At 53.5% G+C, this 24,453-nt stretch overlaps 1 protein-coding gene across 1 annotated transcript in view; it reads right to left on the minus strand.

The window, feature by feature from the left end:
* Positions 1–24,453, minus strand: part of DOCK4 (dedicator of cytokinesis 4) — a 201,557-nt gene that overhangs the window by 18,363 nt on the left and 158,741 nt on the right. The window contains exons 30-41 of the mRNA XM_087821264.1: positions 24,174–24,232; positions 23,093–23,241; positions 21,231–21,316; positions 16,854–16,949; positions 16,023–16,083; positions 11,865–11,958; positions 7,786–7,934; positions 6,174–6,260; positions 4,298–4,402; positions 3,439–3,580; positions 1,981–2,147; positions 1,454–1,540 (exon numbers count right to left, since the gene is read on the minus strand). Of these exons, the coding sequence (XP_087677390.1) occupies positions 1,454–1,540; positions 1,981–2,147; positions 3,439–3,580; positions 4,298–4,402; positions 6,174–6,260; positions 7,786–7,934; positions 11,865–11,958; positions 16,023–16,083; positions 16,854–16,949; positions 21,231–21,316; positions 23,093–23,241; positions 24,174–24,232 (1,282 nt within the window). The remainder of the gene's footprint in view (positions 1–1,453; positions 1,541–1,980; positions 2,148–3,438; positions 3,581–4,297; positions 4,403–6,173; positions 6,261–7,785; positions 7,935–11,864; positions 11,959–16,022; positions 16,084–16,853; positions 16,950–21,230; positions 21,317–23,092; positions 23,242–24,173; positions 24,233–24,453) is intronic.

Below are 24,453 nucleotides of genomic sequence, written 5' to 3' on the forward strand. Positions count from 1 at the left end.
GTGCATCTGTGTGCACATGTGTGCCTGTGTGCATGTGTGTGCCTATGTGCATGTGGGTATGGTATTTCCAGGGGGAAGCCCACTGGTGAGAGCGCAGAGCTGGGCACTCCAGGCGGCGAGCAGCGGGCAGGCCGTCTGGACCGTGTGCTCGGATGACCGAGAGCCTCTCTGCGGGCCGGGCCCCTGCCTTTCTGAAGGCAGCAGAGCAGGAAGCCTTTCAAGCTCCATGTTTAGCGCCTCTCCTCGCCCACGGGAGGCACCCAGGTGTCACCACGTAAGAGCCAGCGCGGGGACTCCTGCCTCAGGCCCTCGGAGAAAACACTGCCCTGGATTTGTTAGGGAGCCGCCTGCATTTTCTGCCTCTGCAAAGTGAGAATGCCGTTAAACCCTTAGCCTCACTGAACATAAGCTGCGGGGGTTTCGGCGCTGAGAGACTCAGGTCGGACGAGCTGTTCTCAGAAGATAGGGCAGGACCTGCTCTTCTTCACCCACTGAATAGAGTGGGCTTGCCATCCAGATAACAAGAGGCTAAATGACATTTTCACATCACCTAGGGGACAGCGGCAGTCAAAGGGCGGGCCTTGGCCCTAATGATGCCCGAGGGAGGGGGAAGGCTGCTGGATGCCCAGGGCTGAGGCGGACACTGCGGTGCTGGCACCGTGTGCAGCTGCCCGGGCAGCGGGCAGCGGGCGGGGTCTCACCGTCAGCAACTGCTCTCCCTGTTCCCCCACTGGGGGCCGGAGCTGGGGTATGTCCGACACCCCAAGAGCTCTCGGTGCTGGGGCTCCAGGTTCTAACCACACCCACTGCTCTCCAGCTGGCATTCCTCCGGGACTGCGCGGCGAGACGCACACCCCAGCACCCTGCCACTGCGGCCTCGCCACGTGACCCACACTGCGCGGGGCCCCCACCAGCACAGGCTCGCTGCGCGGGGCCTCCACACGAGCCTCCTGTTGCGCAGAAGGGAACTGAGGCTTGAAGAGGTGAACCCCATTCTCTTGGGAGTCAGAAAAACCTGGGTTCAAGGCTATCCCTGCTCAACACCTTGCTATGGGACCTCTGGCGAGAGGGGGGAGCGAGCACGTGGCTCATGGCTTGGACGTGCAGACTGACTGGGCCACTGCAGAAGCTCCTAGCCCTGGCCTGGCCGCAATCACTGAAGGTGGCCCAGCCACAGTCACCATGAGGGCTGGAGTCCCGGTTCTTCTAACTCCAGGCCCGCGCTGTGTGGGCGCTCAGGCCTCCTTACCTCTGAGGACGCCCCCTGCCCGTTAGACAAGAATAGCAATGCCCTCCTTCGGGCCCCGGGCACAGCGGTCAGTGTGATAACCACTCACTCACTTGCTCTGAGGGCTTCCAGGGCTTCGAGTCACAGGCAGGAGAAACTAACCCCGGCGGGACCCCAGGGGAGGGGCCCTGATGAGAAAGTGCCCAGAGGAAGCTGGGTCCTTACCACCTCGCGCCTGTCCACCTCGAACCAGCGGGAGATGCCGGGCAAACTCTGCACCAGGAACAGCGAGGTCCTCTCCACCCAGAGACTCTGCAGGACAGAGGACAGGTCAATCCCCAGCTGCCCTTCCCGTTACCGAGCTGTGACTTTTACCAGGTTTTGCTTATTTCTCTCTGCTTTTCTTGGGTGTTCATCATGGTGCTTGGGTGACGGGAACCCCTGCTCACCAAGTGAAGAAAGGACTGAGCTCCCCCAGGACCCCTCGAAGACGGGCCCATGGGCATCGGAGCTGGCATGAGGCAGCTGGTGCCAGGACCCGCTCTGACCGGCCGAGGCAAATTCCCGGGCTGGGGGCCAGAATCGTCTGGGGTAGAAAGCGCCCTGTGTCGCTCTGGACCCCGCAGCGTTCGACAACCGTGAGGCTAAGTGATTTCCGGGCCCCCCTGGTTCCCTTGGTGACTTTACTCTGAGTCAGCCCCCAGCGAGAGCCTGCGCCCCGGGAGCTCCTGGCACGAGAGACCTGAGCGCACCTTAAATTCGTTCTCCTTGTCCTTGGGGCCCTTGTGAAACGGCCGGTCGTAGCGGAACTTCCAGATGTGGTTCACTTTATAGAAGCTCTTGATGTTGTCCGGGACGCCCTCCCGCTGCAGCACCTCCTGGCTCTCGGGGATGGGGGTCACCGCGTAGATCTGCAGGTCTGGGGGGGGGGGGGGTCAAGGAGGAAACCACACGAGGCAAGCGCCGCACAGCCTGGCTCGCGCTGAGCCGTGGCGGACAGACGGAGTGGGTGGCTGTCCGGTATTCCCTCCCCTTCGGCTGTAACTTAAAACATCCCCAGAAAGCGCCCAGACTCAGTTCCTAACCATCACTTCACACGGGATAGGTCAGCGATTCTGGAGAAAAGTATCTGTTTGAAATATCTATGACCCGTGAATTCATCACTGATTTTTTTTGGAGGGGTGGGTGGGAATTGCCTGGATCCGAGGCCCTCGGAATTGCATGGAATTGCATGAACTCTAACCCTTGGATCTTATCTTTAGCTGCTACACTGTCTTCCGTCACGCATGGCGCGTTTTAGTTATTTAACAATGTATCAAGGCCCGTGCAATGGCGACCAAGGACGGAGCCAGCGCTGAGGTGACTGACATTTACCTGCTCGAGTCTTCACATTGGCAGCCTCCCCATGGACTCTATGGACCCTACCCTCCCCGGATCTTGTGCTGATAGCCCGAGGTTTCATTGTCGTTGATATTTTTAAAATTACATATATTATCATTGTATCTTTATCTTCTCTTCTCATTCAAAGGAGAGCAAAGTATCCTTCTCTGTAATTTTTTGCTTCTGTTGCATTTTAGCATCTACTTTGAAATGGTATCCAAGATTATGGGGCGCTCTGGTCTTTAAGAAACTCAGGGCCAGGAGGAGACAGAGGGATTCAGAAACCCCGCGCTGGTGAATCCCGTGGCGTCTCATGTCAGCAGAGCTGTTCCTGGTTAGGCCACGGGTGTGGCAGTTACACAGCAATGACACAGGCTGCCCAAGACGCCGGGGCGAAGAGCCCCCCAAGTACTGGGCACCTCCTTTCCTTCCCTTCCTCACTCCATAATAAAAACATTAAGAGAAAAGGGGGTGAATGATACGTTCCCGTAAACACAAGGCTGTTACCTCCTTGAACCGAAGTTGTTTCCGTCGGATGTCAGAGGAAAGTCACTCAAGGGGAAATCGCTAAAGAGAGCTTTAAAAGCTGGGCTAAGAGACAGATGTGTTTTAATTAAAAGGGAAAGAAATTAAACCGAATCTTTAAGAGATTTCTTTCCAACTGACACCATGATACTAAACAGAACAATTCTGCTCAGAAGGAGCTGAGCTAAAATAAGAGATGAGAGACGGAGAGAGGCTGAGCCCACAGGGGCCCTGGCTGCACAGCCGGGGGGAGGGGGCTCTGAGCCACCCGCCAGGTGACGCGGCCCGGCCCCGGGTGTGGATACACTGCGCCTCGGCCTGGAAGATGGTCTCGTCGGGCTGGTTGGCGTGCTGCATGGCGATCGCGTGCGGGAACTCGCTCAGCATCCTCTGCTGGAAGGCCTCCAGCCGCTCGTAGTCATGTCCCCGGCACACAAACTCCTTGTTCTGCAGGCGGAATAAAAACCGAACAAAACAGCTTGGCCTGGCCGGTGTTGCTCAGTGACTGAGCATCGACCTGTGAACCAAGAGGTCCCCGGTTCGATTCCCGGTCAGGGCCCAGGCCTGGGTCTCAGGCTCAGTCCCCAGCAGGGGGCGAGCAGGAGGCGGCCGATCCACGACCCTCATCACTGATGTTTCTCTCTCTCCCTCTCTCCCCTCCCTTCCACTCTCTGAAATCAATAAAACAAATTAACTGACAAAACAGAAACAGACTCCTAGATACAGAAAACAGGCTGACAGCTGTCGGGGGTAGCTGGTTTGGGGGGCTGGGTGAAAAAAGTGAAATGACAACGTTGCCTATAGTGTGGGACCCCAACCCCACCTGGCCAGCACTTTCTCCAATGCTAACTCTGACGATGGCCGACAAAACCGAATCATGAATATCAGCCCCATGAGGAAAACAACTCTAGTGACCAAGGACTGCTCATCCACACAGCTAACTCTGAAATGTGGGGAACAGAATCACAAGACTGTCCAATATCTTGGGAAGTTATTTGAAACGAGGCACCTAGGTGAGCACGGGGCTTGCAGAGTAAACGGGAAAGAGCGGCCCCTGACGTTCCCACCGGCCTGACCGGGACGGACGTCGGCCGTGTCTCAGCCTTGAGGGCTGGGGTCTCTGCCCTGCACGTGTGGACCCACGTGAAACAGCACATTACTCACTCGTAAGAAAAATGGGAATTTCTTCCCATAAAACCCAACTCTGAAGAACTCCGGTTCCAGGCGCTGCTGGTCCATGATTTTGTCGTACAGAGAGGCCTCCATCATCTGGGGAAGCAAGGAGACGTCCGGTCATTCCTCTCACCCGCCAGCTCCTGCACCTTCGGGGGAGGGTTTCTCCACAGGGGAGAGCGAGCTTGGCGTCAGCTCTCGGGCGCTCGCTGCCCCGCCTTCAAAGCAGTGGGGGTTAGGACAGGAGCTCGCCGCAGAAGACGGTTTCCACGCACAGTCCATCGAGGAAATACTTTCCTCCCGGTTAAATAAAAATGAACACGGACCGGGGGAAGCAACCCTTCTGGAGAATTCCCGTGCCAGGTGAGCTCACCGTGGGTTTGCGTCTCCTGGGACATGGGATCTAGGACACCTGAGGGGGGGTGACCTCGCTCAGGTTGGACTGGGAAAAACTGGCCGGCGAAGCGGAGGCGGCCCACGCGCAGGCGCGGCCTGGCTGCGCTCTGGACGGTGACTTTGACAGAGGTGAGCTAGACACGGAGGTCACGGTTTCCCACTCACTGCCGATCGTCCCCAGGGCTTCCAGAGAAAGACGTTGTAGGGGAAGCCTCCCCGCCCCCGCCTGCGTCACAGCACCTGAAAGGCTTCTGAACATCGCAGCGGAGACGGTGCCCGAGGGCTTTCCCGGCAAACCCGGTACCCTGGCTTCTGTTACGGGGACCAGACGCCAAGCAGGGGCGCTGGTTTCGTATGAAACCGCAGCGCCAGCCGGAGCCGGCGCGATGGCCGGGAGGGAGCACAGGGTGTTTTCCCGGCTGGGCTCAGGTTGGGAGAAATGCCGAGGACCCGCCGGCAGGAAGCAGCGCAGGAGCGAGCGGCCGGCTCCTGCCGGCTGAGATACCGGGGGAACGACATGGGCTGTGAAGGTTTACAACGTCACCTCTCTGCTGCCTCGAGTTAAAAGGCAACATCATCGCCTCCGTTTTTAAATGTAGAAGCTGATGATGGTACTTTCGAAACCAGGAGGAACGCCACGGTGCCAAAGAAAGGCGGGGAGGGTGCCAGGGCTGGTGCGAGCCGGAGGGCCGGGTTAGCAAATCTTTGGTTCACAGAGAACGTGAAAACTCCTCGAGCTCTCGGGGGGGCCGAGGTTTAGGTTTAGCAAATACGAGTACATTTCTGAAGCTAAGGAGAGGTGACACCTATAGAATTCTGCCCCCAAATACTAAAAATGGGCCAGTGAACCGTTTCTACTCTTTTGCTGAGCGCAGCACAGGACTAAGGAGGATACATTGTTACAGAGATTTGTGTCCACGTGGGAAGCTCTTGCCACAGTGTGTGGACCTTCCTCAAACTAAAAGTATGAATCCTGGCTTGGACTGTGATCTTCTGATGCGGCGTTTAGCCCAGATCAGAGATTTCCAACCAGTGTGCCCCAAGAATTTTTAAAACATGCAACACCTGACTATTTAGTCAGGGGCACTGCCCTGTTTTCCCTTAAATTGTCAAATTAAAAACAAAACAAAACAAAACAAAAACAACAGCTAACACAATAGCCATCCAGTGTGAATCAAAATTACACCTATTTTTTTTGTCACATCGACAAAAAATACATTTTTGGGGTGCACAGAATTTTAGGTATGAGTCTGTGTGCCCTGAGATGGGAAAGGTTGACAGCCCCTGGCCTAGGCCGGGACTCACTTCCCGTGTCATCCAAGTCCCACCCAGGGCAATGAGCTGTGTCCCTGCACAACAGCTGAGCAGGCCCCCGAGGGAAGACTCATCTTCAGGGCTCCTACGAGACATGTCGGGACGGCCACAGAGGTGACGTCACGCTGGGAAGCCCGCGAGCTCGCCCCGGCCTTACCCTCATCTTGCTCAGGTTCCTGTAGTCGTAGTAGCTCTCGTACTGCTCCGCGATCTTCCGGCACAGGATGATGCCATTCTCCCAGCACTGCGGACCGGGAGGGGCGCAGGTCAGTGACCCCACCACCCACGCCTGCTCGCCTCCGCCCAGGGCCGGGGGGACCGCCTCCCATCCTCGGGTCTCTCACCTCTCCATCCCTATGACCTGCCGCTAAGGGGACCACTGCGGCTTTCAGCACGAAGGCAGCATGTAATTAACGTGTAAATTATTAAAAGTCTTTTTTTAGGAAGTTGGAAATGACGATTCAGCCCAACAGTCACTAACGCGTGGTGCAGAATCAGCACTGAAACAACTACGGCCCCACGACAGCCAAGGAGATGGATGAACAGGCCCCGGGTGCCGAGGGCAGTCGCCACCGAGCCCTGCGGCGGCTTAACCACCCTGGCGGGGGCTCCCGCTTCACTCCATCGAACCTGTGACCTGTGAGGGGCTAATCCAGTCGGTCACTCTCAGCAAAAATGCACAATTCCTTCCATCCCGCTCACGTGCCAGCAAACCTCAGCAGAGGGCCGGACAGTCACTACTCTAGGCTCCGTGGGCCACACGGCCCGAGTCACACGGCCCACTGTGCGTCCAGGCGGGAAGCAGCCACAGACAAGAACAAGCTGTGTGTTCCGGTCAGCCTGCAATCTATGACCCGAAATGTGAATTTCGATCGTTTTCACATGTCAGGCATTCCTTTCGATTGCTTTGCATGTTTGAAAACGGGGAAGCGATTCTTAGACTGTGGGCTGTGCAGAAACAGGCCGGGGGCCGTTGGACCCAGGGGCTGTCGTTGGCCTCTCCTGACCTTGCACAGACTCCAGAATTGGCCACAGGTGCCCAGAGGTCTTGTTACAGCCCAGCCTGCAGGGGGAAACATCTCCCCCGGGGGCAGAGAGGCAGCTCCGGCTCATATCCTAATGACGTGCCCGTGGGGCCAGATAAACAATCCAGGGGGATGGGAGAGAAGCTCGGGCTGGCATCCACTTGTTAGGGTCCCAGCCATGTTCTATAAAAGCATCAGAGGCCCTGACTCTATTTTAATTTTCTGTTTAACGTGGGCAATTGGACAATACGTTTACATCTACGACATGGGTCACCAAAGCATCCAAGTGTTCAAACCAAATAGACAGCTGTGATCAGAGTCACGCGTCATTTTAAAGAACTCGTACAGCAAGTCCTTGACGGGGGAGGGTGGCGGGAGGGGATGAGCCGACCGGCACTCCCGCGTCACAGGCTTCTACCCGGGGGCATCTCTAAATCCTTTCAGCTAATGCCCCTACGTTTACTTCGCCGTACAGAGTGGCAGGGGGTGGAACGTGCCAATTTGGGGAAGTGAGTGAGAGGTGGTAATTTTTCAGAGAATAAAATACCTGGGTCCCGGGTCCTCCTTCAAACCACAGAATCCCCGCCTGTGCCAGGCCTTCCCGGCCAGAAAGCCTGGGGGGGGGGGGGGGGGGCTGGGGATCCGCATTTTGACACACTCCTGGGTGTTCTCAGCGCACATTAAAGCTGGAAGGCCCCTGCCTGAGGAGGGGGCGTCAGTGAGCGGGCGCCCCCGGGCCCTCACCTTGCCGCGGTCGAAGTTCTGGATCACGGCGAGGTGCAGGAGCTCCTTCCGCTGCCACTCGGTCTGCGTGGGGTAGCTCAGGAACTCGCGCAGAGGCCGGTCCGACCACTCCAGCAGCTCGTCGTACAGAAGCAGCGTGTACGCGGCCTCTGCAAGGCAGGGCAAGGGTCCAGGGGGGCCGGGCCCGGGTGTCGGGCGCAACACCACTTTCTGAATCCCATGATACCGGGGAAGCGCCCAGGACACAGGGGAAGCGGGTCAGTGACCACTGACTCCCCCAGAAGGCGGAATCGTCAGGGATCTGCATCTGACCTTTGGCTCCCTGCATTTTCATTCACTCACTCACTCGTTCAGATTCATTTTCTTTTTTATTTATTTATTTTTTTAAATATATCTTTATCGATTTCAGAGAGAGGAAAGGAGAGGGAGAGAGAGAGAGACAGAAACATCCATGATGAGAGAGTCATTGATCGAGCCCGCAACCCGGGCCTGTGCCCTGACCGGGAATCGAACCCCGATCGCCTGGATCCTAGGCCGACGCTCAACCGCGGAGCCACGCCCGGCCGGGCTCAGATTCATTTTCTCTCCCTCCCTCCCTCCCTTTTTCCTACAATGCCTGTAGGTGATGGTCACAACAAAGACACTGAAGGATATGTGCTGTCGCTGATTCGAAGGTACAGGGAGGGGAGACATGCCTCTGTCTGCGAGGGAAGCTCACAGGGGTGAACCCCCTGAGCGGGGACTACGAGCATCTTCCCAAGGGCCCGTTCAGGAAACCGAAAATGGAAGCTAGACTCTTCTGGACAAAGGCTGACCGACTTGGAAATGGTGCTGGGGGAGGGTCAGGGTTCGGGCAGGAGGCAGGAGGGGCAAAGAGGCCAGAGAGGAGCTGAGGGCAGAGAGGAAACAGAAAAAAACCACCTAGGAATAAAGGAGGGATTAGAACAGAGTGTTTCCTGAGTGAGTGTGAGCGGGCGTGCGTGCGTGTGTGCGTGTGTGTGTGTGTGAGATTTGATTCTGGAAAATGATGGTGGATATCTGGGTAAACAGCGCTTGTAAAAGAAGCCGTAAACATTTTCATTCACGGAGCATACACACCTCGGAGGCATGGACCACACCGCGGAAGAGGAGAGGACTCTGAACATATTAGCAAATTGTAGGTGTTTTATTGGAATAGGCTGTCTATTTATTTTTCTGTCTCTTTAGAAGGCGATGTTTCACGCGGATGAGGGACGAATGAATCACCTCCGAAAGCCCAACAGATAATCTTTCGTAAAGTGTTTATAATTTTGAGCAAAAGGCGCCACCACCTACTGGAGTACAGGCACCTCACTCCATCACTTGGAGACGAAAGGAGTAATAACAGGAGAGGAGAGGAGTCAGGGACGCAGACCCTGCCACTTAAGCAGAAACCTGTCAAGGCAGAAAGTCTCTCCGTCGGCTTCGGCCTCTCCAAGGACTCACAAAAATGAGGGCGGGAGAGAGAACAAAATGTTATATGGGAACGGGACTTATTTCTTATGACTTTGGGGAACATAAACACTGAACAAATGAGAGAAAAGCGTTTTTCCCATCTCCAAAATATAATCAGGCGGGTTTGGCCTCCAGAGAACCAGAACAGAGCAGTCACGCGCCTGCAAGGGCTTGTCCTCAGTTGCCTCTCTCGCCTCCTTTCTTTACGGACTTTAAATAAAACAAGCTCCCAGGTTTCCCCCCACAGATATAAAAACTAGGTTGACCACGTCTCTCAAAATCTGGTTACCAACTAACTACTTAAAAACGAGCATTTAAACTCTCAGGCAACACGCTCAGCTCGCAGCCTGCGTCCATCTAACGGGAACGCTCAGCACAGCCGTGTGAAGGGAGCGGGGACGTCCCCAGGGGGAAGGCATTACCAATATCAGAGAAGAAAACCCTGCCCTCGGGCGGCAACGTGTGACTGAGCGTGTTCGTTAGTAATGCGCTTACTTAAATCACTGTCCTAGGAACTGAGCCGACTAAGAATATGTCATCTCTGTCCTCAAGGGAGTTACCCTTTAACCGGAGATGACACTATCATTCTGCCTGTCTGCCCACCTGCCCGCCTACCCACCTCTCACACACACACATCTTACATAACTACTAATAAAAACAGTAAGGCAGTGCTTTCATGGAAATCTGAAAAACTGCGATGGGAAAAGCACTGGAAACACCCACTCAGCTCATGAAAGACGGGTGGTGGGGCACGGAGTGGGCGAGGGAGAGAGGAGAGCTCCAGGCAGGGCAGGCGTCACGGGGAAGGAGACACAGCCGAGCAGTCAGGCGGCGCTGAGCAGACAGGTGCTGGCTCGGTTACGACGGACCCTGGACTGAGAGCTGGGACTGTCTTTTGCAGAAGACATACACTGACAGTGGAACTGCATGGAGAGGACAGGCTGGCAAAATTTCCTTAAAACCCAGACTGGAAATAATGCAGCCTGCAGGCCACAGGGTCTCTGTCGTAGCCACTCAGTTCTGCCACCGCGGCGTGAAAGCAGCCACAGTGTGAACAGAAGCGGGTCGGGCTGGGTCCAAACCTAGGCAGCTGGTCAGCACGGGGAGGCCGCCTGACCGCTGCTTGGAGAGGGATCTGGGCGACAGTTAAGAAGCCGTCCAGGTGAGAGACGGGAAAGGCCCTCCTGAGGCAGAGGAATAGGAACAATGAAAGGGCAAGGTTTTGAGAGATATTTAGGGAGCAACATCAACAGGACCTGATGAACGATTCCTTCAGGGAGGCTGAGAAGAGAAATATCCGAGATAACCTCAAGATGTCCCGCTGAGCGAACAGCAATGCTCTCGGTGGACGGAGTGGGTGGGGCTGCAGCTGGTGGCATATTAAATTCTGGAACACAGGCCCCATTTCAGAAAGGATTCCTTTGCTCTTTGAAAGGTGAGGGAGTGACCATAATTCAGGAGTTCCTTGGAGGAAGCGCAGCAAGAAACCAAGATCTCGGGTCCCTAAACCCAGTCAAAGGGTTCTGGTTCTGGTTCCCACCGATTGCAACGAACCACCCTCTGCAGGATACAGAAAGCAACCACTGGAGGGCTCCCAAAATAAATCAGAGTAGGGAAGCTGATACCTAGAGAGTGGCCATACAGTGGCGAGTTCCCTGCTTTTATTTTTTGCCTGTCTCCTGGCTTGGACCACCCTGTCTCCTGCAAATGCAAAGAGGAACAGGCAGAAAACGCTCCGAGAAAAGCTTCCTGCAGGCAGAGGACAGTCATGAGGGCCGCCTGCGGGATGGAGCACGTTGACGCCTCTGGGCTTCTCTGAGTCCCGTGAGCAAAACTGCAAACCAGCAGTGGGGACAGTGGGGACAATCACAAATGGCAGCAGCAGCTTCCACGGGCTTTTTACTGTCACAGCTTGGCCCCCAGGAAGCCCAACAAGGGAGGCATCCTTGCCTGGAGAGAGGCAAGCCTTGGCCTTGAGTATTTTGGCTGTGACCAAGCAGAGCACTGGGAGAGAAGCCCCTGCAGGATCTGACGGGTAAGGAGGACCACAGACAGAAGGGAGCTGGAGAAAGCGCTTTTAAAATTCTGTGATGACGACACGGACTCACTCCCAAGCTGCACAAGGGCAGAAAAGGCCAGAACCAACACAACAGGGCCTTTTGTTGATCCCTAGAGTGGGAGGCCAAAGGGACCGCTACGGTTGTCAACTTCCCACGTTTCAACCGAGGTGGTGAGATGCTAACTCTAAGTAGACTGTGAAAAGTGAGGGATGCGTTTTGGAACCCCCAAAAGCAACCTCTAAAGAACTACGCAAAGAGCTACAGTAAAAAAGCCAATATATAAATGAAAATAAAGTACGAAAAGACACATAAATAAATCCAATTAAAAGTACATTTCATTTTTTTAAAAAGTGGTTCTTTATCTGATACGGAGGTTGGGAAACAGAGAACCATCGAAAAGGACAACTCAATTACATAGAAAAATAAAGGTCGATTTAAAGCAGAAATGCCAGAGTCATCAGCCTAACTCTAAAAAGCAGACGATTCATCGTGTCTAATACGCCAGTGTCCAGCCCCCTTCCCAACCTGAGCCCAAGGCAGAGTTACCTGTGAAGTTCTGGGCCTTGAGATGCAGGTCGTAGAGTTTGTGAATGTAGCGTATGTACATCTCTTCTTTGTTCAGCTCAGTCTTATAGAAATTCTAGGAAAAGAAAAGTGCATGTGTGGGTCGTTCAACAGTCCGATCTGCAAACATCTGCCTTTTACTCTGAAGTTTTATGAAACTGAACCAAGAGATGCTTTTTTTCTTTCTTTTTTATAAATGTCTTTAAAAACATGAAGTCAGGAGGCCCGGGGGCGTTTTAAATTCAACACTGTCTGTGTTAAACATGACCTAAGGCTCATTGGATGCGTTGGAAATACATAACAGATTAACCTGTTCATTAAATTTAATTAGTGATATTCAAAGGAGGTTCTTTCAAGTTTCAAACACATGCTTACTCTCAGGAAAAATAAGGCACATAGGAAGGCTGAGTGAAAACAATGGAAGAGCATTTTTTTTTCCTTCTGAAGAATCGTGTACAGGAGGGGAAATGAGAAAGCTCTTTATTGTTAGGGTGTTATCTGGAGTTTCTTACTTGTGCTGGAGTTTAAATGTTTCTAGTTTATGTACAAAACATAAAGAGATTAATACCAAGATATTTTACTTTACATTATTATTATTATAGGGGCAAGCTTACTGAAAATATTTGATTTATTAAAAAAAAAAAAAAAAAAGCTCAATCTTACTAAACTTCACTAACACACGTTAATGTCATCAAAAACCCAACGTAAACGTAGCCTGGGCACAGCCCGTGGCGTTTCCAGGCGCACAGCCAGTGCCCGCCGCCAGTCCTTCACCCCGAGAGAAGGTTCAGTAGTTCTCCCTGAACTTGGAAACAGGAGAAACGTCTACGAGGCTGGGTTCCCGCAAGAGCCCAGGGCGGTGACACTAAAGGAGCCCTTTCAGGGACAGGTCCTTGGGCCTGAAAGCCCCGCTCACAGCACTGGGCACCCGTCACTGTTGCTCCTGTGCCCTGGCTGACGCCCCTGGGACCAGGGAGAAGGGGAACGAGCAGAGATGGGGTCTCCTAAGGGGGAAACAGCCACGGATTCCCCAAGACGCTGAAGCTGATTAGCTGGCGAGGGCTTTGGAAACGGGCTCACCCGGCCAGTGTAGCTCATTCAGTGGCACTTGAGCTTGGAGCCTGAGGACCGTCCGTCAGTGTCCTTTCTGGATCCCACCTCCCAGGCGTCCATTCTGCAACGTCAGGCTCTTCTAACCTCGAGACACTGACATTTCGTTGAGTATAAAAATACTGGTTTCCACCGTAGCTGCTTTGGCTCAGTGGTGAGAGCATCGGCCCGCCGGCCGGGGGGGCTCGGGTGCGAGTCTGTCCAGGGCATGTACCTGGGCTGCAGGCACGATCCCGGCCCTGGCCAGGGCGCCTGCAGGAGGCAACCCATCCGTGTGTCTCTCACATCCATGTCTCTCTCTCTCTCTCTCCCCCCCTTCCACTCACTCTGAAAAACAATGGAAAGAATATCCCCAAGTGAGGGTTTAAAAATATATCTGTATTGTTTCCCAATTTAATCATTAGCCGCCCCCTGTTCTTGTAGCCGCCTCGATCTTGGCAATCTTCAAACAACGAAGTAAACAACGCAATTCACAGCTCCCGCTATAACCCAAATCATGCTCATTAGCGAGAACCGTTGTCGCATGAAGCCACCGAACGCCCCCGCGGCCCCTGCGCCGTGACAGGGCGGTCCGCTCGGCTAGCTCCCCGAAGCAGCAGCTCTGAGCACAAAGTAAGGGCTCGCTCTGCAAATGAACAGGTCTTAAAAAAAAAAGCTCTCTCCCATCAGCCGAGGAGAATATTCACACATGTCTGGGGAAACTTGTGACACAAAGAACAAAACAATAATTACACTTCCCAGCGTGAGTCACGACAAGGCCTGTGCAGCGTTAAATCTACAGTTTAACTCGGAGGGCAGAGGGGAAGCCAGAGCCCCCGGAGTCTGGATGGATCTCCCCGGAGCCGACAGAAGCCTCCGGGAGGAGGCGAGCGGCGGAAGACAACCAGATTGCCGCTCGAAAACATCCAGAAGCTTCCAGACGGAGCAGGGGCGAGAAAGACTCGCCCCAGCGTTACAGGTTTGCCCCTTTAACAACAAGTATTCTCGCGCCGGTTGAACTCAGAACAGCTTTCAAAGGGGTGACGTTTTCTATAAGGACTATTCTCAGTCAGCAAAGCTGGCTGGATAGTGTCTCCGTCTCCAGTGCACACAGATGTGGCCGCCGATTTTATTAAGTCACAGGCTCATTCCTGCCGGGAGGCGAGAGGAAACACTTTTAGGGCAGAGTATGAATTCCTTCATCGGACAAAAGGATCTCCGGGTTACTGCAATTGGGGAGTGAACTTCGGGAAATGAGCCTGTATTTGTTTACCTCTAAACGGGAGGCTGGAGCCAACAGGAAACGATTATTTTAGAAAATGTTTTAGAAAACAGTAAAGATTTTTCTCTGAGGTTATTCCTGAGACTTTGTGCCTGGAGCTGGGGTAGAGCCAGGAGTAAGGAGACGGCCGGGGAAGACCTGGAGCTTACAGAGGGCTTGGCTTTCTCCCCAGACATACAATCAGGGGTGTGGAAGGAGCTCGGGCTAAGGCTACTGACCGTGGAAACAGGCTGGCAAGAAACTGGGGTGCCCTGGCCAGTGTGGCCCAGTTGGTTGGGGGCCGTCCCGTGCACTGAAAGGTTCCTGGCTGGATCCCCGGTAGGGGGCATGTTGTGCTCTCACATCGATGTTTCTCTCTCTCCAAAAAAAAGTCAACAAACTCTTCTTTTTAGAAAAGAAACTGGGGAAATGCACGCAGGAGGTTTGAAAGTGGGAATGACTACGTCCAAGGTTAGAAATGAGCGCGAGGAGGGGACAGAATGGGCAGACCCCACGAGCTTGGCCAGATCAATCGATGGCCTGAGGTTCCTGTCGAGTCTGGTGACAAAGGTGATGGGGGAAAGTGCACAGCAAGGTGGGGGCCACCGAGGGCAGCTCGGGTCTCGCTTCTCTAGAGGCTGACGCCGGAGGCGGAGATGCACCGATTAAATGGGAAACGAGGGGGAAGTGTGGGCGTGGCGAAGGGCTGAGTCACGTCCTCAGAGATGGAGAAAGTCAGGCAGGGAAACTCGAAAAGGAGTCGTAAGGAAGGGACGGTCCTGAGCTTTGAAGGGGGGCTGTGCGGGGAATAAACAAAACCAAACCAAGTGAAACAGGACTGGAGCCAGTGACCCAGACCAGACAGAAGGAGACAGGCAGAACACGCCCCCAAGGTGCAGGCCGGTGCGAACAGCAAGGCGAGGGAGAGTCCGCATAGGAGACGGTGAGGTTCCACTTATTCTTTAAAATAATAAGAAGAAACCAGGGCACCCACCAGCTTAGATAAAGGAAGCAGTCACATAGTCCTCTATTTCAAATCCAATTAAGAGGAACGATCGAAAGAGTGATTTCACCCTTTCTGAACCCCGAGAAACGCATGTCTATGTGAACAACCATTCTTTGCCCCGTGGTGGGCACATCGCTCAAGTTAATTAGCAGCCACGAGACGGTTTAATATTCATGTAGTTCCCCCAGGGCAGTTCCAGTGTAGCCTGTTACCCTCACATAGTATTTTAAGTTTACTCCCAAAAATGTTCTGTTTAAGTGGTAAACTGTAGGATCATCCTACTTAGAATCCAAGCCTTAACATCAGTGGTATTAGATGTTTAATTTGCAAAGAAGCTAGAGAGTGAAAAGCAGCGTGTTTGACAGAAAAGTGTCATTTGGTCACAAAAGAAGAGCTCACTAATATTCAATGAGGACGGATGGAAAGACACTGTCTACCCAGAAGTACAAAGTCCTCCGTGGGGACATTGCTTTTTCCTAGAGCGCGACAGAGACTCAGGGTGACAGATCCAGCGGGGCCACAGGAGACTGGACGGCCTCCGGCTGGGATCTCAGGGCTCTGCCACCAGGGCCCCTGGGACCCGTGGGTGCATCTGCAATACTCAGAAAGGATCATTTTCTGGGATTTAATTCAACCTGAAGCTCACTAGGTGTCTTTTGGATACACTTCCAAACTCTTCTAAAAAACGTCCTGATAAAAACGCACTATGGGTTGAAACCAAACAAAAGGCAGCACTTCTGCAAAACAAACGTCAGGCTCCGAGGGCAGGGGCTGGGTTACCGACCAGAAGGCTAACTGTGCAGCCGATCTTCTTGCCGTCCACCTCGCCCATCTTCATGCAGTCCCTGCGATCAAAACGCAGCGGTCAGACCCAGCACCTCCTTCCCGGGGCGAACACAGAGGGTCCGTTCAGGGCATGCAGGGCAGGTTGCTCAGCGGCCTGGAGGAACTGCCCAGGCTGCGGAGCGAGGTGAGGGGCGGGCGGGCTCCCGAGCACCCCTTTCCACAGAGAGTTCCACTTCCAGGGGGCTCGGGAGGAGGGGCCAGGCCTGTTAGTATATTATGCACCCCTAACTGGGCGGGAGGGGCTGTAAGCCTGGCCTTCAACAATGAGAATGAGGGTTTCGTTCTTGAAATAAAACAAAAACACCGTGCATTTAAGTGGAACAAACTGCTTTACCAGTTTAGATCATTTTAAAAATTTTTTTAATGCAAAAATTTAAACATTTGCCCACTCAATACATATGAAAGCAGCGTGGCTGTCTAATTCCCCATCACCTGTCATCGCCCTGAAAGGGATGGATCTACCCGCTGGCTTTAATGGGCGAGTCCAGATAAAAAAACAAAAACAAAATCCCTTTGCTAATGGGACCGAACACCCTCGCCATTCACTGAACTTTGAAAGAACCGCCGGCCCAAACAAAACAGACAGAAAGGGGAAAGACCCAAATACAGGTCCGAGCCAGCGAGTTCAAAGCCCACATCCCAGGGCCTCAGCGCCAGGTCTGAGGGCCAGCTGTCTGCAGGAAGCACCCAGGGGCCGCGGGGACCGTCTCCCACCCCGACCCCCGCCTGGGGCGCACGCAGCACCTGGAAAGCGCGGGGCTCGGCTCACCTGTAATCCAACAGCCGCTCCATCAGCCGCGTCACGGTGGCGATGAGGGAGACCCCGCTCTCCCTCCATGTTTCCCGCTCGATTTTCTTCAGCAGGCTGGAGAAGAGAGGGCCCAGGGCATTTTTCAGCACTTATTTTTATCGGTCACCATGACGACCATTTCACTTTCATCAGCACCTTAAATGCCTTGGCAACCACGGCAACACCTTACAGGGAGCACGATTCGCAAAGGATGTCTTACCTAGGGTAGGGGCCAAAGAGCGGAATTCTACTCCCGGAAGCATTGACAAAGCAAACGGATTTTCAGATTATCCGAGTCATTCAAGACGAACACATGCACAGAGTCACATTTGCAAGCAGGCAAGCACCTCCCAGCTCGCAGGCAGCTTCCTGGCCTCTCTCCCGCGGGAGCAGGCTGGCGCCTCCCCGCACCGGGCCCCGCGGCCCCGGGAGTGCGCCGTCAGGGAGGCCCCGCTCCAGTCACGGAACCCAGGTTCCTACCTCTCCGTGGGCTGCATCCTCATCGGGGCAGCTTCACCGCGAGCAACGCCGCAGGAAGAGCCCCGTGCAGACGGAGCGAGGCTTCGCGTGGTTTTTTTCCCCATTCGCTTAACATTTGCCCACTCAATACATATTGTACTATCTGTGCGCTCGCTCCACAGTTTCATTCATTGCGTCACTCGTCACGGGATTTTTCTATGTGGCGGTTACAGCACACGGATGACAGGTACCAAGCCGCATGTGCCTCCTACGCTCTCCAGTCTCCAGCACCCCGGGGCAGAGGCGCTAGGCAAACCCGAAATCATGGCAACCAGCACCTGTCCGCCCTTGTTCCCACGCCCCGGCAGGTGAACCCTACCCTGGGCAAGGCCTGCAGGGTCGGACGTGCCCCGGACGGTAAAAGTCAGAACGAAGCAGGGCCACACGGAGATACTTCCCTACCCCTCCGCATTTAACGGACGTCATCCCTGTCTAAAATCTGTGTCTCCTTCATCCTGGGTTTAGAAAACATTTCTTACAAGTACAGCCTAAGCCTGTTGGATAGGGCGCTTTGTGGAAAAAGAAACGGGACAGAAAAAAGCTATTTTGTCAAAGCTCGTTGGGGGGGTCCGCGGCTATCTTCTCTCCCTTCTGGCTATTGCCGCCTCTGCCTTGTCTCGCCTGTTACCTACAGACCCCGGATGACTTCGTTCTCAGGTTTATCCTGAACCGTTTCCTAAACTGTGTGTGCTTGTGTGGGGTAGGAATAGCACCCCGAAAGGACGGAGCCTGCTTGTCCTGACTGATCCCCCAGGGAAAGACCCCCTCCTTTGATTAAAATGTGTTTTCTCTAAAAACGAAAAACAAAAACAACCTCTGAATAGCACTATTTCAAGCTTAGATGCCAAACTGGCACTGAACCAAGTGCTGGAATGAAAATCCGCCTGCCAAGCAATGTGGGGCGATGGAGCAACTTCCCCCGGGGACAGCCCACACCTCATACACTCCAGAGGCTGGAAAACAAAGAACTCGTTAAGTAATCCTTCTAAAAATACGCGGAGACTTCTTACTTCGCACAGCCGCCTGATGCGGCAAGAAGGCAGAGCTACGTGATCCTCCTGCGAGAAGAGGCAAAGCTCTGCCCTGATGAACCCAACAGCCAAAGGCCGGGGCCCAGTCCAGAGGCCCGCGTACCGGCCCTGGCAGCCAGACTGGCTCCCGGTGTCCAAGCTCAGCCCCAGCTCTGCCTGGCACAAACCTCGGGGGAAGCGAGGCCCTTCCACCCGGCCTGCGGTCATGCCCCTGCGCCCATGTTGAGTGCCCAGGAGGCTGGTCTCAGGACAGGACAAGGTGGTATCTTATCGCCAACAGACAGGCAAGGAGACTGCATAGCACTGGGAAGCAGAATCCCCGGTCCTGCGGGGGGCTTGGCGCCCAGCAGGTTTTCACAACGTGAGGGGATATTGAGACCCTCAGTCCCCCTCTCTCTCTGTGTCATAACAGGAGGGTGCTGAGGCCACGCTCCTACCGAAAACACCCGTGTCTGTGCGTGCTCTCTCCACCTGAAGAAAAGTGTCACACACCTGAAGTGTGTTACGGAGCCAATCCCGTCTCCAAACTACAATCAGTGTGCGATCACCTATAAAGATCTCCGCAGTGATCGGGAGTCTTACTGGATTACTTAGGGCAGCGTATGGTAAAGCACATCGGGGACTAGGGAGACAGCTGAGATGCGGTTACCTCTCCCGGGGAGCTCCCGAGGGCCCCCAAGGCTGGAGGTCCCCTGCTGTGTGTCCCCACAGAACACCCGCTGCTGCGTCCCAGCCCCAGGCCAGTCCCGGACAGGGAGGCCGGGGCCGGGGCAGGCGTGGGGGTGGGGGTGGGGCGAGTGTAGTTCGGAGGCCTCGCACTGGCTGGCGTCTGTGATCACAATCTCAGCACCCCCGAGAGGAACAAATCCTGACTCTTATCTCAGAAGGATGCAGTGTGGATTAAAAAACAGACGCTTTGGGGGTTAGAGAAAGATGACTCCAGCTCTCGGGAAGGTACCATTCCATGGAAAGTCTCATTCAACGGCTACTTCAGCGAGACCGCGTTTCGGGGAGCAGGGAGCGGCCCTCAGTTTCCAAACAAACTTTAAGAAGTTTTCGACACGACTTAGAACAGATGAGACGACCGTGATGGCCTGGGCTCCGAACTCAACGTGGGCGGTGACTCGCTGTGACTAGACTAATTCATTGTGATTTCCATGGCAAAAAAAGCATGTTGCCGTCACCCGGAATACAGTTAGATTTTCACTTTCTTCTCGGAGCCCAGGTAGTAATGATATGCAATTATCACCTCAGATTTTATTTATTACCAATAAATAAAATCTGATCATAAAAGCATGAGAAAAAAATTATGTATAGTAACATTTCTAGTAATCTATTAAAAGTCAACAAAAGAATAAAAATCTCCATGGGATGAATTGGGCGCTTTAAACAGACCCACTTACAGATGCTTAATATTTTAATTATTGGTTTGATTTTCATGCCGGGGCATATCTGCTATTTCAAAGTCATATTTATACCCAAGCAGCCCAACTTGTACACAGTCGGGCCTCTATGAAAGTCAATAAGAGGCACCGCAGAGCCGTGTGTGTTTATGAATCTTGTGAATTTCTCATAAAAATGAACCACGAACCCCAGGAGATTCACCGCCCTGAGTGCTTTCTCATTTTAGCTCTTTGTTCAAACCGAGGACTCGTAACCGAAGCGAAAGCCGTTTTCAGGAGCAATTTATTATGTTGGATAAAGTGTTAATCAGAGTTCTTGCTCAGCCCCAGCTGACATGAAAGACGGGCTGCTTTGTGCAGGAGAAGGAAGGAGGGCTTGGTGAGTAATTACTGCAAGTTCCAGTTTAATTACAGGCTCCGAAGGAAGTGGTGCTGCTCAGGACCCAGCACAAAGAGCTCCCTTTGTCACCAGGAATCTGCACGCCCTTCCTCGGCTTGTCCTCTCAATATAATTTTCTTAAAAGCTTCAAGAATGATGCTGAATCGGGCAAGTTGAAATCTATCGGTCACTAATAACACTCTTCAGACCTATATATGTATTCAGACATCCGGGGCTCTACGTTAACGAGCGTGTCATGAATGACAGAATTTAGATTTGGCTACCGGTACGAAAGCACGAATGCCTGCTTTTAGGGGATACCTGGGCACAAGGAACACGTTAGGAGGACACTAGGTTTGGAAGTGACTAAGATGCATGGAAAGCCGCAGAGAAAACCCGTGTGAGAGTTAAAATCCTAAACACGCGTAGGTGTCCTCGAGGGCCTCTCCCACGTGGACGGATGCCTGGTACAAGCAATTCACCGGGGACTGTACTCACTCTATTGACAAGCCCAGTCTCGAAGGCCCTGGCCCCATGCTCCATCCCTTCCCGATACTCAGACGAGTTCCTGTCACAGAGCTTACTAGACATGTTTTGCTTCTGTGACATTCTAATAGGAAACATTTAGGACGCGGTTAATAACGCGGAGCGAGCACACAGTGTGGCAGAACGGGGGCAAGCGCTGGAGGAGAGAAGAAGGTTCATTTGCCCAACCGCACAGCAGCCGGGCACGCGTGGCTCTGGAGGGCCCTGCCCACCAACACCCTGGTCCCCCGCTGGGGGTCTTCCCCACTCTCGGCCCTCTTCAAAAGCATCTCCCCCAGCCCCAGTTCCCAGGTGATGAGGCAGGAAAAGAGCCAGGCCTGTTACGTGACACACGCCCCGATCACGTCTAATCCTCAATATAATAAGACCCATCACCCAGAGTCAGGCCACGACCCTGTACTTCGCCTCCACACGGACACAGCTCCCCGTGAGGCCCGAGCCGCCGACACCCCATCCCCCGGCCACGAACGTTACTCACATACTGTTGAAGAGCTCGCGGTAGGTCTCGTCGCCTTTGCCTTCTGACATCAGGCTGTCCAATTTGTCAATGAGCTTGGCCTCCACCTGCAACACACCCGAACAGGGCTCTCCCTCTGCTCCCCTGCACGAGTAGCATTTCTGGGCAAACAGAAGCAGAGCTATAACCGCAAGAGGAAAAGCCTCGGTGGGAAGATCGGGTGGAAGCGACAAGATCGGCTGCGGTTTGTAGCAGACGGAATTCTAAGGGGCTAATTTAGACGGCGCATCGTGGCTTCCAGCTCCCCCAGGGGCTGCTCTCGCTCCTGCCATAACACCTATTTGTTGATTCCAACGCAAGTGCTTCCAATGTTGGAATTTTTTTTTTTTTTTTTTTTTAGCTATAAACACTGGCAAGTCCAAGTTCTTTTCTTTTTAAAAAATCACCATGCATATATAGGAACATTGGCAAAGAAACAGATCCACAAACATTCATTTAAATCTTTGATGTGTTTTCTATTTTCTTTCTCAAAACAGTTCCAGGTTACATGGAATCTTTGCTGGAAGCACAGGTGAGTGTCCTCGGGTGAGTGTCTACAGGTGAGTGTCCACGGGTGAGTGTCCACGGGTGAGTGTCTACGGGTGAGTGTCCACGGGTGAGTGTCTACAGGTGAGTGTCCACGGGTGAGTGTCCACGAGTGAGTGTCTACAGGTGAGTGTCTACGGGTGAGTGCCTGCGGGTGAGTGCCTGCGGGTGAGTGTCCGCGGGTGAGTGTCTGCGGGTGAGTGCCTGCGGGTGAGTGCCTACGGGTGAGTGTCCACGGGTGAGTGTCCACGGGTGAGTGTCCACGGGTGAGTGTCCATGGGTGAGTGCCTGCGGGTGAGTGCCTGCGGGTGAGTGTCTACGGGTGAGTGTCCACAGGTGAGTGTCTGCGGGTGAGTGTCTACGGGTGAGTGCCTGCGGGTGAGTGCCCGCGGGTGAGTGCCCACGGGTGAGTGTCTACGGGTGAGTGCCTGCGGGTGAGTGCCTACGGGTGAGTGTCCACGGGTGAGTGTCCACGGGTGAGTGTCTACGGGTGAGTGCCTGCGGGTGAGTGTCTGCGGGTGAGTGTCTACGGGTGAGTGCCTACGGGTGAGTGCCCGCGGGTGAGTGCCTACGGGTGAGTGCCCGCGGGTGAGTGCCTGCGGGTGAGTGCCCGCGGGTGAGTGTCCGCGGGTGAGTGCCTGCGGGTGAGGGCTGTGACTGCGTGATCAGGAACTAGCACCTGCAATCTGAGTGGCAGGACAGAAGCAGCCGATTCCTTATGCATCTGGTTTTGGAATAGAAACGTATCTTTCCAAAACTGGACCAGAGCTCTGAGAACCTATGTCAACGAGAAATGACCGGCTCCTCTCCTTGGAATTTCCTTTCAACATTTCCGCCGCTTTCCCCTGTACACTAATTCTCAGTGCTTCAGCAACGAGCAATATCACACACGGCGCATCGAATGGGCAAAGGGAGGCCGTTCCCCAAATTCAACGTGCCGACCACTGTGAGCTCAACGGTGTCAAGGCTCATTAACCTCCTGATTCCCCCGTGTTGTGTCCAACTGAGAGCAAAGAAAGTCTCTGCCTGTCCTGAAACACAGACCTGGGAAAATCACAGGATTTTTTTAGTTGAAATGGAATAAAATGGTTTTTCAGGGCTTCCCAGAGGCTCCGGGAATGTAGGACCAGAGGGGTGTCCCAGGCCACCTGGCTAGGAAAGGCCCGGCCAGGCTGGGGTCTGGCCTGTTGATGGCTGGTTCGGGGTTCATGTCCCAACTCAGAGCGGAACCTGGCAGCTCCGAGGTGCGCAGAGAGCTGAGTCTCCACCCACTCGAGGGCACCCCGCCCCCCGCCTACCTGCTTGAAGTTGCCGCTGCGCCTCTGCTCCCAGTCCATCATGTCGTGGAAAATCGGGATCATGACGTTCCGCAGGTCGGGCTGTGGAATCAAGGTCACCTCCAGGAAGGGGCCGATCAGGGCAGGGATGAAACGGAGCTTGTGCTCACCTGAATCGAGCGAAACACTTGTGCCTCAGTGCGTCTGGTCAACAAGATTTCCGAGCACAAGCTTGAGCAAAACTGTCTGTCAACAGCAAAATCCACCCCATTGAAACCACCTCCTTGGAGGTGACAGACCGAGGACACCTCCGCCGGCTGGTCGTCAGCCACCCGGTCCTGTTTGGAAGGACCCGGGGCACCTGCGACTCGGGCTGCCGGAGTTTTATGTTTGTGCACACAGGCAGCCCGCGAGGAAAGTACGGATTTTTCTACGGCAGTTGGAGATGCTGTGCCCCGAGCGTGGAAGAAACAGCTGCTTTGCACTGTTAGTTCAACTGCAGCGAGGCTTTGAAGCAGTCTACTTTCCAAATATTATTTCGTTCTACATAACCAGACCTGCGCCATCCCCTTGCTGGAATCATGAGCTCTCTCTGCTGTGGTTAGTTGAGAAAATGGCATCTAATAGTTCCTAACAACTGCAGGCGCTTTTAAATCCTTTGGCTCTACTCTGCACGATACAGGCCAATGGTTTCAAGTTTTTTGAAGAGCAGTGATGCTCACGTCAATTTTCATGAAGTTTAATCTAAACCTGTTGGGATTCGCAGCCTCAATTCAGAGTTCTAGAAATTTTCAAATTCCCAAAGGTCAGCACCTTGTGAAATTGTGTTATTACTGCCGCGATGCTAGATTATAAAATCTGTCCTTGAATAATGATGAAACCCATGAAGACGAGGTGGCTTTTTTCAGACAGACACCAATTTAAAGAATTAGCTGTAACTCTATCCAATGCCAAAGTGTCATCAGTTTGTGCAGATACCCAATTGATTCAGACACTTGGTCTCAAATGCTGACATTCATGGTCAAGGGCCCTCGTCATCCGGACACGGGGAAGCCCAGGGATGAGCCGTGAAACACAGGCGGCTTCTCTTTTCATCACTTACCGAGGTTTTGCCACATGCTGAAAATTTCACAGCCCATTGTTACCCGCATGTCACCGTACCTGAAACAGAACAAAAGGCGAACCTGGCACAAGGTCTCCAGAACAAAGACGGATCTGCGTCTCTTTAGGATACAATCTATCGGTCTGAGTTAAAAGGCAATAAATGTGAGTTTAATTACAATGTTTAATGTACATGCCTCGATGCCTCTCATTCAAATCTTTATGTAAATCCTTTAGTAAAAGAGATTTGTCTCATAATTTTCACTTCAGTAGTAATTTTG

This window comes from Miniopterus natalensis, chromosome 10 (genome assembly GCF_054644295.1).
Source record: "Miniopterus natalensis isolate mMinNat1 chromosome 10, mMinNat1.hap1, whole genome shotgun sequence".
Classification (NCBI taxonomy): Eukaryota; Metazoa; Chordata; class Mammalia; order Chiroptera; family Miniopteridae; genus Miniopterus; species Miniopterus natalensis.